This window comes from Desarmillaria tabescens (genome assembly GCF_030435595.1).
Source record: "Desarmillaria tabescens strain CCBAS 213 chromosome Unknown EV420scaffold_25, whole genome shotgun sequence".
Classification (NCBI taxonomy): Eukaryota; Fungi; Basidiomycota; class Agaricomycetes; order Agaricales; family Physalacriaceae; genus Desarmillaria; species Desarmillaria tabescens.
Genome location: NW_026848324.1, coordinates 390,066 through 403,257, shown reverse-complemented (window position 1 = coordinate 403,257; position 13,192 = coordinate 390,066). Strand labels below are relative to the sequence as shown.

The 13,192-nt window shown below is 49.3% G+C and overlaps 5 protein-coding genes across 5 annotated transcripts; 1 reads left to right on the top strand and 4 right to left on the bottom strand.

Moving 5' to 3' along the window:
• Positions 1 to 361: 361 nt before the first annotated feature.
• Positions 362 to 2,243, bottom strand: EV420DRAFT_1481341 (glycoside hydrolase family 61 protein; the record flags this gene model as incomplete). The annotated part of the gene is made up of 13 exons (XM_060469762.1): positions 362 to 513; positions 562 to 804; positions 918 to 1,016; positions 1,069 to 1,118; positions 1,174 to 1,197; positions 1,250 to 1,322; positions 1,375 to 1,500; positions 1,549 to 1,642; positions 1,699 to 1,759; positions 1,814 to 1,832; positions 1,882 to 1,964; positions 2,015 to 2,078; positions 2,138 to 2,243. The coding sequence occupies 13 exons, from the start codon at positions 2,241 to 2,243 to the stop codon at positions 362 to 364; spliced, it is 1,194 nt and encodes a 397-aa protein (XP_060329004.1).
• A 1,334-nt stretch (positions 2,244 to 3,577) lies between these two features.
• Positions 3,578 to 4,829, bottom strand: EV420DRAFT_1481340 (uncharacterized protein; the record flags this gene model as incomplete). The annotated part of the gene is made up of 7 exons (XM_060469761.1): positions 3,578 to 3,655; positions 3,725 to 3,739; positions 3,861 to 3,952; positions 4,002 to 4,359; positions 4,386 to 4,468; positions 4,553 to 4,582; positions 4,790 to 4,829. 7 exons carry the CDS (start codon positions 4,827 to 4,829, stop codon positions 3,578 to 3,580), a joined length of 696 nt encoding a protein of 231 aa, XP_060329003.1.
• Positions 4,830 to 5,421: 592 nt separating this feature from the next.
• EV420DRAFT_1621359 (uncharacterized protein) lies at positions 5,422 to 6,623 on the top strand (the record flags this gene model as incomplete). The annotated part of the gene is made up of 9 exons (XM_060475686.1): positions 5,422 to 5,435; positions 5,487 to 5,520; positions 5,580 to 5,653; positions 5,702 to 5,763; positions 5,818 to 5,960; positions 6,011 to 6,106; positions 6,154 to 6,234; positions 6,285 to 6,466; positions 6,518 to 6,623. 9 exons carry the CDS (start codon positions 5,422 to 5,424, stop codon positions 6,621 to 6,623), a joined length of 792 nt encoding a protein of 263 aa, XP_060329002.1.
• Positions 6,624 to 6,795: 172 nt separating this feature from the next.
• EV420DRAFT_572827 (RlpA-like double-psi beta-barrel-protein domain-containing protein-containing protein) lies at positions 6,796 to 8,072 on the bottom strand. The gene is made up of 6 exons (XM_060482636.1): positions 7,659 to 8,072; positions 7,486 to 7,602; positions 7,415 to 7,429; positions 7,278 to 7,359; positions 7,168 to 7,223; positions 6,796 to 7,117 (listed from the first exon to the last, which is right to left on the bottom strand). Exons 1-6 carry the CDS (start codon positions 7,741 to 7,743, stop codon positions 6,969 to 6,971), a joined length of 504 nt encoding a protein of 167 aa, XP_060329001.1. The 5' UTR covers positions 7,744 to 8,072; the 3' UTR covers positions 6,796 to 6,968.
• A 655-nt stretch (positions 8,073 to 8,727) lies between these two features.
• EV420DRAFT_1553901 (uncharacterized protein) lies at positions 8,728 to 12,856 on the bottom strand. The gene is made up of 5 exons (XM_060473584.1): positions 12,733 to 12,856; positions 12,618 to 12,676; positions 9,105 to 12,593; positions 8,978 to 9,063; positions 8,728 to 8,920 (listed from the first exon to the last, which is right to left on the bottom strand). The coding sequence occupies exons 2-4, from the start codon at positions 12,636 to 12,638 to the stop codon at positions 8,989 to 8,991; spliced, it is 3,585 nt and encodes a 1,194-aa protein (XP_060329000.1). The 5' UTR covers positions 12,639 to 12,676; positions 12,733 to 12,856; the 3' UTR covers positions 8,728 to 8,920; positions 8,978 to 8,988.
• Positions 12,857 to 13,192: the final 336 nt, after the last annotated feature.

Sequence of the window (13,192 nt, the reverse complement as noted above, 5' to 3'; positions counted from 1 at the left end):
CCTGTGGTAGGTCCGTTATACCAATTGGAGTGGGCACCTTTGAGCGAGACATCGCCTGAAACTGGCTTGAACTCAAGACCGATCTCAATTTTTTTTTGGCAGGCAAGCAGGCAATATATTCCATCTGTAATACTGAGCAAAAAGAACAAAATAGCTGTCAAAGCGCGTATTTGAAGCAACCACAAATCATCATCATCATCAAGAGTCTGATGTCGCGGCTGGAAAGGTAGAACTGCCCGTCCACGACATCTAGACATGAACAAGCAGGTAATTACGAGAACTATCGTGCAAGAAATTCCTAAGAGCAGTGTTTCGTCACCTCGATGACCTGAAAGCAGTAAGACAAGTGAAGGCATACCGCTTAGATGAGTAGTCTCCCAAACTTGCCATCTCGCTTGGCACGGGTAACCATATTGTAGTTGATCTCCGCGTTGGACAAACACGAAGTCTTCTCGGTGTCGCAAGCAGTAGTATCAGTGCTTGGGCGATTTTTGGCAACGCAAGTGTTCCGGTCTGAAATCTAATCAGGAAATATGCTAGAAGAACGAGGAACGAACCCACTGTTGTAACAGACGTTGGCATCAACAACACCGGAGGTAGAGGTAGCTGTTGCAGCTGCCGTCGTAGCGGTGGTAGCTACGGAAGAGGTAGATTTTGCGGTAGCAGAGACAGCAGCAGAAGAGGAAACAGCAGAAGAAACGGAAGATGATACGATGACGTTGCTGGTGGAGGTAACGGCGGTGGTTGCAGAAGCAGAAGCCGATGTCGCAATAACAGTTGCAGCACTAGTTGTACTGGAGACAACTGCCACCGAACTGGAAGAAACAACAACAGCCGAAGAAGTAGCAGCAGTGGATGGATGATACTGCAAAGGCTTATTTTAGGGCGTGAAAGTTACTACATCGGAGAAGACCCACCGGCGGCTGCGGTGGCCGTTGAAGAGCTAGAGGAACCAGAGGAACCATCGGTATATCCAGAAGTATCATAAGAAGAGGTTCCGTCCCAAACATCGGGTCCTATAGAGTCTGAATATGCAACATTCAGTGATATACGATTGCGAGGACTGACCTGGAATAACGTAGGTAGAAGCATCTTCGTTGTACACATTGAATAAAATGCTGCAAAGTTGTAAAGTTAATGGCACAAAATCAGACATGTGGGTTATGAACGTACCCAGGTTCATCGTCGGTGTAGGTACTTAAGAAGCACCAGTGACAAACTGCGGAAATTCACAAATAAGAGCACATACCCAGGGAAAGGAACACCACTCGGGAGGCTTGTGCTGCCGGATCCAGTGACGGTGAGCTGGTGGCAAGAAGGGTCTAGTAAAAGGGGTGGTCAACACGCGATACATCGAGTACAAACGACACCTACAGAGCTGAATACCACGAGCAGAGTTGGCGGTGTACAGTGTGTCTGACTCGTGCAAGGCGAGAATCTCAATACGATAGAGATAATCACCGGTAGCCAGGGTCGAAGGAATGGTAATATCGACCTTGCCTGAACAGGTATTAAAATTGGGGATTTTCAAATCATGGGAAACAGTACCTTCGTTGGCAATCAGTTTAGTAACAGCCCATTCACTACCGTCGTAACCTTCCTCGTATATCTTGACCCAGGCATCCTCTCCTGGGGTAGCGTCCTATCCATTGGGTTGAGACGGTCAATTATCCATAACACACCCTGGCAAGAACTCACGGCAGGCGCAATGTAAGCCACGATGGGGCCAACGTGACTGGAAGCGATGATGTCGTCACCACTGTGTGTTGCTGTCAGCATGCTTAAAATAATAAAACCAAGATGGTCAAATTACCGGGTATCGTGATACCACTCTGCAACGAAAGCAAGATTGTCGTCCTCTCAAACACGGGTAATGCTCACCTGAAGTAAGAGTATCACCAGCTGCAATGAAGATGGTGCTAGACGCTGCAGTAGTGCCATCAACATTACAGAAGACGTCGTCTCTGCATTCACAAGTCAGTTGTAGGAGAGCAACAAGAAGCCAAACTCTTACGAAGTTAGGTCCTTGACGGGACTGTTGCTTGGAGGTTGACGAATATAAACACCAGCACCCGCGCCTTAATGGTGGAGTGATAAGCATGTTGTAGTCAACCAAACGACTAAATCAAAGATTTACCCTGGTCAACACCATCAACCCAGTCACTCCAAACACGACTGTGAGCATTGGCGACTCCGAAGAAGGCTGCACTGGCAAGAATGAGAGAAACAGTAGAAGACTTCATTGGCAAGGTTCTACGACTGGAAACCGGTTCTAAGCTTTGATAGAGTGAACGTGAAGGGGAAAAAGATGGTGAGGATGCCTGTCAGGCGTGTATGAGTTAGAGGGAAAAAGAAGGAAGGGATTTGGCCTACCCATCTGAGCAGTTGGCTCTTTTATATTCGCGAAAGTCCTCAGCCGGCGACATCCCGCTGATATGCACATTCCACAATGGAAGGTAGGTTGGGCTTGGCCTGAAGGAATGTGGCTTGGCACTGGCAACAGAGTATTATTCCTTTGACAACCGGAGGCATTTTTGCGATGTTGAGAGACAGTCGTCCCCTGGGTGCCTGGAAGTTTGAGTGATTCCACGTGCGGCAGGATCAAACCAAAATGAAGATCACCGATGATTCACCGATTGCTCCTAGGCACCACAATCGAGTTCTTGGCAGCAGTCTTGCTATTAAAAAAATAGTTCAGTTTTCAGGCCCCTGGATAAGAAGATGGAAATGTACCAAGTGCTGTATCATCGTGCATCAGCGGTTGTCACTGAAACTTGGGAAAGGGTCAAATCATCACAAAAGGTTGCCAACTACACGGGCGACCGTGACGATCTAGTACGCGTCCCGATGATTAAGGAACCGTAGGCCGCCAGTCAAGGACGGGTTGACGTGGCCGCTGCAGACAAAATCGCGGCAGTAAAAGCAGCTGCAACTGATCGATATATAACCGAATTTCGTTACTCAGCGGCTATAATGATAAGGGAAGTTTAGAAGAGGTGAATGCCATCGGGTGAGTCCAGAATTCCAGAAAAGGTTCTCATGTCTATATGGGCAGGGAAAAATAAGGATCAAATCTAGTGAAATAAAACATAGCGAGGCGGTAACCAGCCCAACGGAACGAGCATTAAGAATTAATTGATCGATCATTATTCGAACTTTCTTATGAAGGACTTACGCTGCCACGATATCTCCTTTGAATGTCCTGTTCATACTCATTTTAAACTTTCCGAAGCGTGGTCTCCTGAGGCTCGGCATCGAAGAAAAGAGGTGCACACGCTTGTAGAAGCGGCACAGGGTTAATGGCCCGGGATATCGAAGGGTCGCAGTGCCATCGTCCATGTCACTGTTGATCGGAGGACAACGAAAAGGACGAGTCCGAAAAAAACCAAAACCGAGCGAATAAGAAAGATCGGTGATGAGTGATTTCTACGTCCTTCAGGAAAATGCAGGGAAGGAATTGTCCGTTTTGGGCGGCGAAAGGAGAAGAAATGCGCCGAGCGAAACTACCCTCGAAAAATGCGCGCACTTAGTGATGCGACGACCCCTTGCACTTACTAAAAATCAAATCATTTCTGCGCTAAAAAGCATCCAATCCTGATGCACCCTGATACTCCTCATACCCTGCGTCTGTTTTGAGAAGGCGTCGAGCATGTAACTATAGATGATCCCGAAAATCACTATCAAAGCATTACAGGCGTCTTGTTGCGGAGAAAGCGACACTCACCAATGTCCATGGCATCTAGTCATGGACTGCGCAAGCAAGATTCCTTTTCAAATTTGCGTAAGACCAGCGGACAAGATATGTATACGGAAAAATACCCATTCAATCCAAGAGTCACGTCCTGCTTCTCGCGACTGACCATGTTATAATCAATCTCCGATTTAGTCAGGTATGTCGTCATTGCCGCCCGTAGCATCGGTGCTTGGCGACTTGCTACACGAGTGCGCCAGTCTATAAAATATTTCGGTAGGGCATCGCCTGTCAGATACCCGAAGAAAACCTACTGTCATAACAAATGTTGGCGGTCTATTATTCCGGACGTGGATGAAGACGTGGCTGCAGCCGACATGGATGTAATCGTGATAGATACTGCCGAAGATAAAGCAGTGGGTGGAGCTACCGAAGAGCCCTGAGCGACGGAGGCCGACGTAGGGGAAACTAGCTGAGAATATGCGGCGGATGCCGCAGACTGGTCGTGGCGCTAGAGCAGGAGTAGAAGCTGGATTGAATGATGCCGCTGATGAGGCAATGAGAGTGCTTCCGTTTTCAGTGACGGTAGAAGATGCTTCAACAATGGATGCAGTAGATGAAGACGCCGTGGTCTTGAACTGAGGCTGAGTTTGCAGTCGGCGAGCATGCTAATGGAATCTGCGATGCCACTCACAGACACCAAAGGATGTAGAGCTGGGATTCGTGTAACCAGATAGGTCATAATGAGGAGGAAGGCAGTATCCCAAATGTCGGAACCTATACGTATTGTGGAATGAACTTAACCCCAGCGAAGGAGACCGTACCTGAAATGGAAGACAGTCGAACGGTGAAGATACACACACATCATCCGTATAGTTCCCGGGAATAAGTCTAGAGTCAAATTGATTAAGGTTTGTGATCTTTTATAATACTGGACTTTGCAACTGTTACCACATCAGACATCCCAGTAGGAGAGAGGCCAATTCCATGATCATGCCGGCAAGGGATTCGAAGTGGGCTCTTTGACGACCACCATTTCTGCCAAGAAGTCGAATAAAATCATTGTCGTCGTTGAAACAGTCTAGTAGAAATACATACACCAGTGGTTGGAACGATGCAGTCGTCTTGCCTGAAACATGGTGACAGACAATTCACACGTATTCCGTTATATTGTAATGATGAATTACGAAACTCGTTGAAGCCTAGGAGATACCGGCTCTGAGAACTCGAAATCGACAAGACAACCACTGCCACCTGGTCCACTGGTAGGATGGAGAAGGCTTGCAACCAGCCTGAGCCTACATTTTGTGTTCGGAAACACATCCAAGAGTATATACGAGAGACAGTGTTAGCATTGAGCAGCGACTGGGGTAAGCCATTCTGTTCTGCCATCGTAGTAGATCAGTTTTTCAAATATTCTGTGTCGGCAGCCTTACTACCCATAGATAAAAACTCACCATAGGATTAATGTCAAGCTAGGCCATTGTACACACATTTTCACATGTTGCAATGATCCTGCCGGCAAAAATGAATAAGGGCTAGTGCTGCTGCCTGCATCGTGTTATGAAGTCTATGAAGTAACGGCTAGTCACGGAAAATCCGAGGACCGAAAGCGGCGATTTGCCGAAATGATGACTAAGCAACATCGCTTTGTCCTGGCACCATCACCTTGCTCAGGCTTACCTCAGGCCTTATACCTACCAAGCCAATATTCTTAATACCCTTTCGCAATGAGCTGGTCGGGGTACGACACGAATTTCTTTCAACTGAACTTTCACTAATCGCCCTTGCTTAGATTCAAGAAATCAGTAAATCGAGCTGGCACGACGGTAGGCACTTTACCTTTTGATGAGTCTCTCCCTCACTCGACGCCATCGCATCATCACAGCTCCTTCAAAAGACCGGACAGATAGAGAGAACTGTCGACAGAGAATTCGCCGACGAGGAGGCCAAATACCGGACGTATGTTGTGCATTGGACCCCTACTCACCCCATATTGACGTGTAATAGATTTGAGAAGGAATGTCAGGTACTTCAGAAAGATAGCAAAGGCTACTGGGATGCTATGAGAGGCAAGGACTCTAGCATCGGGCTATCTACGGGACATTGACGGATACCTAATCCAGCGATGACAGCTGCGCAGGCTCGTATAGCGGAAACGTTGGAGACCTTCTATGGGGCGGCTGACCGTACATCTGACGGTGCAATGGCTGGTCATGCTTACAAACGGTCGGTCGAGGATCTAGACGGAAGCTTTGGTCGGGAACTCGTAAGTATCAGCCAGGCCCGGTTCAGCTTCCGAAGTCTAATACCGTTTAGGATGTTCCGTATCGAACGGCAATTTCAGAACCCTTGGGGAAAATGTGTGCATACTTCCCTGTCGTGAACGAGCATATTGCCAAGCGTAACAAGAAGGTATGCTAGTCTTATCTTCGAGAAATTTTATGCTTAGTGGAGCGTAGTTGTTAGATTACGATGCTGCCAGAAGTCGACTTAGGAAACTAATCGACAAACCCAGTGAAGACCCTACAAAATTGCCGAAAGTTGGTTTTCCCCGTCGCATGCAGTATACTTCTCTTACATTTATTCATAGGCGCAACAAGAGCATGACGAAGCGAAAGAAGTTTTCGACATGCTCAATGACCAGTTGATTGCCGAACTCCCACAGCTGCTTGACCTGCGCGTACCGTACTTTGACCCCAGTTTCGAAGCCATGATACGAATGCAGTCCAAATTCGCCGAGGAAGGTTATGAGAAGTTGAGCGGTGTCCAACGGTTTGTCTTCTTTATCTATGATCGCGTGTCTTTTATTGAACCGTTCCCTAGTTATTTTGCGGATAGCGTCAGAGATGATTACGCAGCCGGTCAGCTGGATGCTCAGGTTGAAGGTGTACTCCAAGAAATGCGAGAGTTGTCAATATGCGGCGCATAGAGCGAGGATCAATAATATGTACTTTAACAATGTATTCTTTGTGAATCAAAAGTAGAAGAAGCCAGGGGTATTTATTATATAGTTGAAGCAATGAGTACGTAGTGTTTCCTGTAATTCTGGTATCATGCCAAGGCTCGGTCGCTTTTCCACGGCAGAAGATGAAGCTTGAAGTACGATAAATCCCATCAAGAGAAGCGATAACAATTAAAGCCAGCAGCAAGTACAGCGTACAACAAGTTAGATAATACCAACGGCACCAGGCCCTAAATAAACAACGGCGACCTATCCAGTAGATCAAACCGTTAATTTCCTTTAACCTTCTAAAACTGTAACGAGGGGTATAGTTTAGGACGTGAAGTACCATGAGGCGCCATATAGACGGCCATCATCCTCACTGGCCAAGTCGGTAAACGCAGTGGGAGATAGATCTAGGTCAGTGCTTGAGCATCCAGTGCATCGGTCTACCACGGTAACGTCGGTCGAACTTGAGCCGTCTGCAATGTCGTCAGTGCATGCTCAAAGACAAACTTGTATAACAACTTACATTCAATGTGGATGGTCTTTCCACACAGGGTGTTGTCGTTCGAATTGCCGTTTGTGCTAAAGCCAAACAACATGAGAGGGGTATATAAAAGAGCTTGGAGTTAGGCATACGTGTATTGATCGTACAGTTCTTGGGAGAGCGCGACGATGCGGTCGGTGTCGCTGCTAGTTACACCACAAGCGCCTAGACCAGCTACAAAACCATGTTAGATGTTTGACAACCTTACCAATGACGAACGACGACGTACTGCTGTAGTAAGTAACTGGGAGGTTTTGATATGAGCAAGAGGGAAAGGAACAAAGGTGACGGTGAGCTTACTTTCTCCGGTGTTTGGGCTCGACGACGTAGCCGCAACGATGCTAGAGGCAGAACCAGTGGATGACGACGACGAACTAGTCGTCGTATCAGTCGCCTGAGTAGTGACCGAAGTTGCAGCTAATTGAGGTCGTAAATATCTTAACTTTCAAGGAAAGAAGAAAGATAAAACTGACCAGTAGTGGTCTGCACCGCCGCAACTTGGACTTGCGAAGAGAAGCCTCCAGAAGCTGGGTGCGACATGTGGTCTTCGTAGGCCATGAGATCCTCCTTGACGCTCCTCCAGGGTGCGGCGGGCCCAGCCGCGACGACGGTGCAGAGGACGTTCACCGTGGGGAAGGCTGATGGTGGCGGTGACAAAAGATGTCAGGGTGAGAAGGAGAACGATTGCTGCACCGTTGAACATGGTTGAAGATGAGAGAATGTGAGGGGAGAGTAAGGAGTGGTGGGGGCGGGGTACCGGTTACTGGAGTGAAAAAAAAGAAGGGGAAGGAGGATGCTTTTATATCCTGAACGGGGGTGGCAGCGAGCGTGTGAATATGATATCGATAGGTCCGCAGCCTGAGGATAATGGACCGAAACAAGGTGGCAGCCTTCCGCACATGAGCTCGATTGACATCAAATAATCGACCCGACGGTGCTAATATTTTGCGCAGCACGGTTTACTTTGCTACCCAGGCGAGTCCCGGCTCAAGATATTGATCCCCGACTACCCGATGAATGGGTTATGCCAGCCAGAAAGAAGGTGCTACCTGCGAGAAGGTAAAATGTAAAATGAGTCTACTAAACGAGAGTTATACTAGTCGATTTGCAGGCACGCACCAAGTATGGTTACGATATGAGTCTTTTCCTGTAAAAGGGCCGCAGACTAGGCTTGGTCCGAGCGCGCGGAAATCAGTGCCAGTAGCCATGCGAGTTGTTGTGTCGGTTGCAACAGACATGAGTTGGCATCATCGAATCTATATTTGGTCTTTGAGATAATCGGAAAAATGGAGGTGAGTCAAAATTCGCTGGTGAAGATTACTGTTGATGCGTACGATGCGCCCAACGCCACCTGCGGATCGATCCCATCGGGACTGAACGGAGACCGACGCTACACCGGCTCTCGCTTTCGTGAGTATTTCACCTTGGCAGAACTCAAGACTTATTTTTCCTGCGCACACCCTTATTCGTATTTTGCGACGATCGAAGTCCCTGAACTCGATTGACGGAGACCGCCGTGAGAACTTCGTTTTGAATTTTTGGATCTGCTCTCCATTCAAGGTTGGTTCGCATCGTATGTCGGAATTGTTTATTTCCCAAGATACAATGACATCTGTTTAACAATACCCATAAATAATGCGCTCCGTCGAAAATGGGCAAACATTTGTTCTTTACAAGTCAGAGTCCGCAGCAAAGGCACAGAGAATTATGGAAGAGAATTATACTTATACACCATCTACTTGTCTGAATCAGTTCAACACATCCAAATCACTGTGTCTCAACTTAAACTCACTTCATCGTCGATTAATAAGAGTCATTGATACCAGCGTCACCGATACGAGCAGCTAAACGGGGCTTGGAGTTTCCACCACCTCGACCCTTGCGACCGCGCGCTGGTTGAGAGGAGGTTTCCCAGATACATTGCTAAGTCGTCCAAGTAGGTTGTTGCCGTTACTGATCCGAGGAGGTGGGCTGCTAAGCCGGCGGCTACTCTTGTAGGAATATGTAGGTGGATGAGCGAGAGCTGCAGAGTAGTGGTAGTCCGCGGCAGGTTTGTCTCCAGTGTAGTCAATGTTCGTTCCGAGTCGCGATACTAACGTTGGAGGTGGAGAAGTGTCCCGGTTCCGAACGGCAGGGGGTGTCTGCGGTCGTGAAGGTATGCCTCTCGCTCTTGTCATCGGTACACGGCTGTAAGGATCACCGTCTTCTTGTCGCTGACGGCCATTGCGAACAAAGGCAGACTCTTCTCGTCTTCGCCGTTTCATGCCAAGGGTCGGTGAAGGAGAACGAGCGATCGGAGACATGGGTCTGCCTCGGGGACTCGGCGGAGGAGAGGGAGAATAATAATCACAACGCCTATCATATGAGTTTGGATTGGGCGCGTTGGGATAATCCTGAGTGGGAGAGTAACAACCACGTCTGTTGGATGAAGACGAATATCGGTCAGGTTCGTAGGAGTGACGCTCATAAGTAGGATCTTCGTCGACAGGACAAGCATTATGCCATCCGTTTTCGCTAGGAAAGCCTTCCGGTCCCATCGGAGATGGTCCACGGGGTTCAGATACACGAGAAGTTGAAGACCCTGATGAGTATGAAGATCGGTTGTGAATGGTACGTCCGAGGTCTACCTGACCTGTCAGAGGTGATGTTGATCGCGGTTTCGTAGGCGTTTTCTTCTGAATAGGAGGCTTCGGTGCCGGAACGGCTGCAACGCGTGCCTGCTGTTTGGCCGGCGGTGCTTTCTGATTGACTGGAGGCGGTGGTGCCTTTCGGTTGGTCTGAGGAGTCGGCTGATTGGTTGAAGCCACATGTTGGTTCCCTCGAGATGGCTGAGAGGCTATCTGATTAGTCGGCGAAGTTTTAGAAGCCTTAGCTTTCTTGGGCTTCCGAAGTAAAGAAGGGGAGTTTGTTGCAGCAGCGGGCGTTGATTGAGCGTGAATATGGGCAGCATCTTCTTGTGGAACAGAGGTAATTGAGGTCTGTAAGGAACCAACGATAGGAGGAAGAGCAGAAGCGGGCATATTGTTGAGAGGAATAACGTTTGGGACGGGCGATGGGGCATCGGAAGGGCCGTCTGCATGCTGTGGAGGCTGAGAGACAGAGTCGGGACCCTGGCGGCCGGCTTCCTCTGCTTTGACCATCTGCGACGGATCGATACGAGTCCGCTCTCGAATATGCCGTAAATTGGCTTCTTGTACATGAAAAAGCTCATCCATGTTTTCCATCTTAATAATGGGAACATTACCACTATCTGATGTGGAATATGGCACCATTGTCTCGGACTCTGGTGTGCCGAGATGGGATTGCGGAAGATGGTCAATGGGAGGAACACTGTGCCTGTCGGTGGATAAACGCCTTTGGGATTCGAGGATACCTATACACGGACTGATAATGTCGGATGGAGACGTTGAATCTGGCTTGCTTGGGAGAGCATGTGTCAGTCTGGTGGTATCCACTGGCAGCAAAGCTGAAGGCACCGGCGACGTTTCAGACACGCGCGGTCGTAATCCAAGAGAAGCTGTGTGGATTAAAGAAGGCGGCGGGTCAGTGCTAAGCGCGGGAGTTGTTCCCGGCTTCACCTCCCCCGAAAGCGCCCGATGATTCCCTTTCAGTGGAAACTGTTTGGGGGCTTGAACAGGCAACGGGACCTCTACAGACGTCCGCTGGGCTCCAACACTTCCTATTTGCATGCTGGCGGGACCCGACGAAGTCATAGTCGGATGGGTGGGAAGCGAAGACAACGGCATAGGAGGAGAGACTTGAGGTTGCGAGGAGGGTACTGTAGGCACAGGCGGTACTGAATTCATAGGTACTGCTTCTGACGCAGAAGGGTGTAGAGTCCCATTCGACGGCGGGATCAACGAGCTAGCGGGAGGGGGCGGAGCAAGACTGGTTGCATTGTCTGCAGACAAAACCTTTGCTCTCTCTGCATGTATCCGAGCCGCCTGTACGCGATTGTATTGCATCTTCGCGAGCTGAACCTCCTCGCGTTGTTTCTTCTGCTCAGCCAGTTTCAACTCGAGTGCACGTCTCCTCTCGACCTCCCTGCTTCTGTTAGCAAGTGCTTCCTCAGCCTCGCGTCGCTCCTTTTCCTGAGCGGCCCTTTGAGCTTCCGCTTGTTCAGCTTGTAGTTTCTTTTCCTTCTCTCGCTGCTGTCGAGCCTGCAGGATTTCAGCCTCTTCCTCCTCTCGGGCCCGCCTGGCGGCAATTTCGGCATCTTTCACCCTCTGCAGTCGCTCCTCTTCGACCTTGCGCAATGCCAAATCTCGTGCTTCACCTTCCAACCGTTTGGCCTCAGCCGCGGCCATTGCTTCGTCAAGTCTGCGTTGTATCTCCTGCCGACGGCGTAGGTCATCATCTGGCACCGGCGGGTCGTTGATCTTCTCGTGAGGGAGTTCCGCACTATTACGTAGATCGTCGGGAGAGCCCATAACGATGTCGCTGTCAGGCATGGCCTCGAAACCATTTATGGAGCCTCGCGACAGTTGGGTGGCCCTGTCGGAGTGCGGGTTTTCACCCGAAGCATCATTGCTAGCATCCAAATCTCGTGCACTATTGGCGAGTCTTCTCGTCTCAGCCAATAATCTAGATTGTTCCTCCGATGCTATCCATTGAGTCAGAGAGGCAAGCTCCGTTCTGACAGCTTCTTCCAGGACCTTCCATGGTTCATTGTCGGTCTTGAGCTTATCTATAGCAGCTGTCGCGTTCTCTGCTAGGGAATGGGCCCGTTCAGCCGCGACAAGTGCCTCGTGTGCAACATTGGCACATTCTTGAACAGAACTCAACGACTGTTGTGCCAGTGCATGAGCACGTTTGGCGGCATCGAGGGCCGCGGAAGACTGTTCGCGTGATGCTTTCGCGAGAAGAAACCCGGTGGATGGGTTTGGAGGGGTGTAGGAGGCCAACGAAGACAAGAGCTGGTCTTTGAGCTTGATTAAAGTCTCCAAAGAATTCCCTGATTGCAATGGTATATCGTCTGAAGCGGGAGGAACGACCTCGATGGTGGAAGCAGGCAACGGCGTGGAAGAGGGGTGTGTATGCGGGTCAGACTTTGGTGGCTCAGAAGATGGATACCGCAACTGCCATTCAGATGCATTCAATAAAGCCGTGTCGGTGGGGAGAGTTATTACAGAAGGTACAGTAGGAGAGGCGATGCTGGATGAAGGCTGTATCATGAGTCCAGGGATGGCATCACCCGAAGTAGATGCGGCGTCTCCAGCAGCATCGGTGTCACTGAGGCCTGTTCCAAGGACTTGCATTAAAGTTGGTCGGGATCTGGAAGTCGACGGGCTAGAATCATCGAAATACTGCTCAGGCGGTGGACTCGGGGATGGCGAAGGCTCAATCCCGCTCGGGTGTGCTGAAGTGAAGCGATGGAGCAGCGCAGGAGGCCGTCCAATGTCTTTGAACTTGAATTCCGTAAAATTGGGAACGGGTAACGTCAGATTCTCCATGAAGCTGTCACTTCAATTGAAAGAAGAAATCGCAAGTACTGAAAGGGAGCTGATAAGGTTGACAAAAAAAATATCAGTATAAAAGAGAAAGTACCGATCACTGACGGCCCTGCTCTTGCAGTAATATGCTGATGTAGAATATAAGAGTAATTATGTCTTGATGTGCGTTAAGCCTTGAGAATATTGAGAGAGGAAAGGAGCATGGTCGTGGTGCTTGGTCGAAAGGGGTGCAGCAGTCACACAGAGTCTGACAGCCATATGATCGGAAGCACGTGGCGCTTCTCTTTCTGTACCGCTGCTTCGACCGCTTCGAAATCTTCTTCAGTGCTGGTGACTGTATCTTGACCTGGGAAAAGCTGGTTAAACTTTCAGCATCTTGTCTTTATCTCGGCCACGGACTCGCTGCGGGCCGATCAGCTTGTACTGTCCTTCCGGCCCTTTGAGGTTCCTAAGACAAGCACTTCAGGACTCTGCGCTACTGGCCTTGCACTCTTTTCTCAAAGGAATGAGTATGATGGTCCGGAACCTATTTTACCTCTTGGACATTGACACGT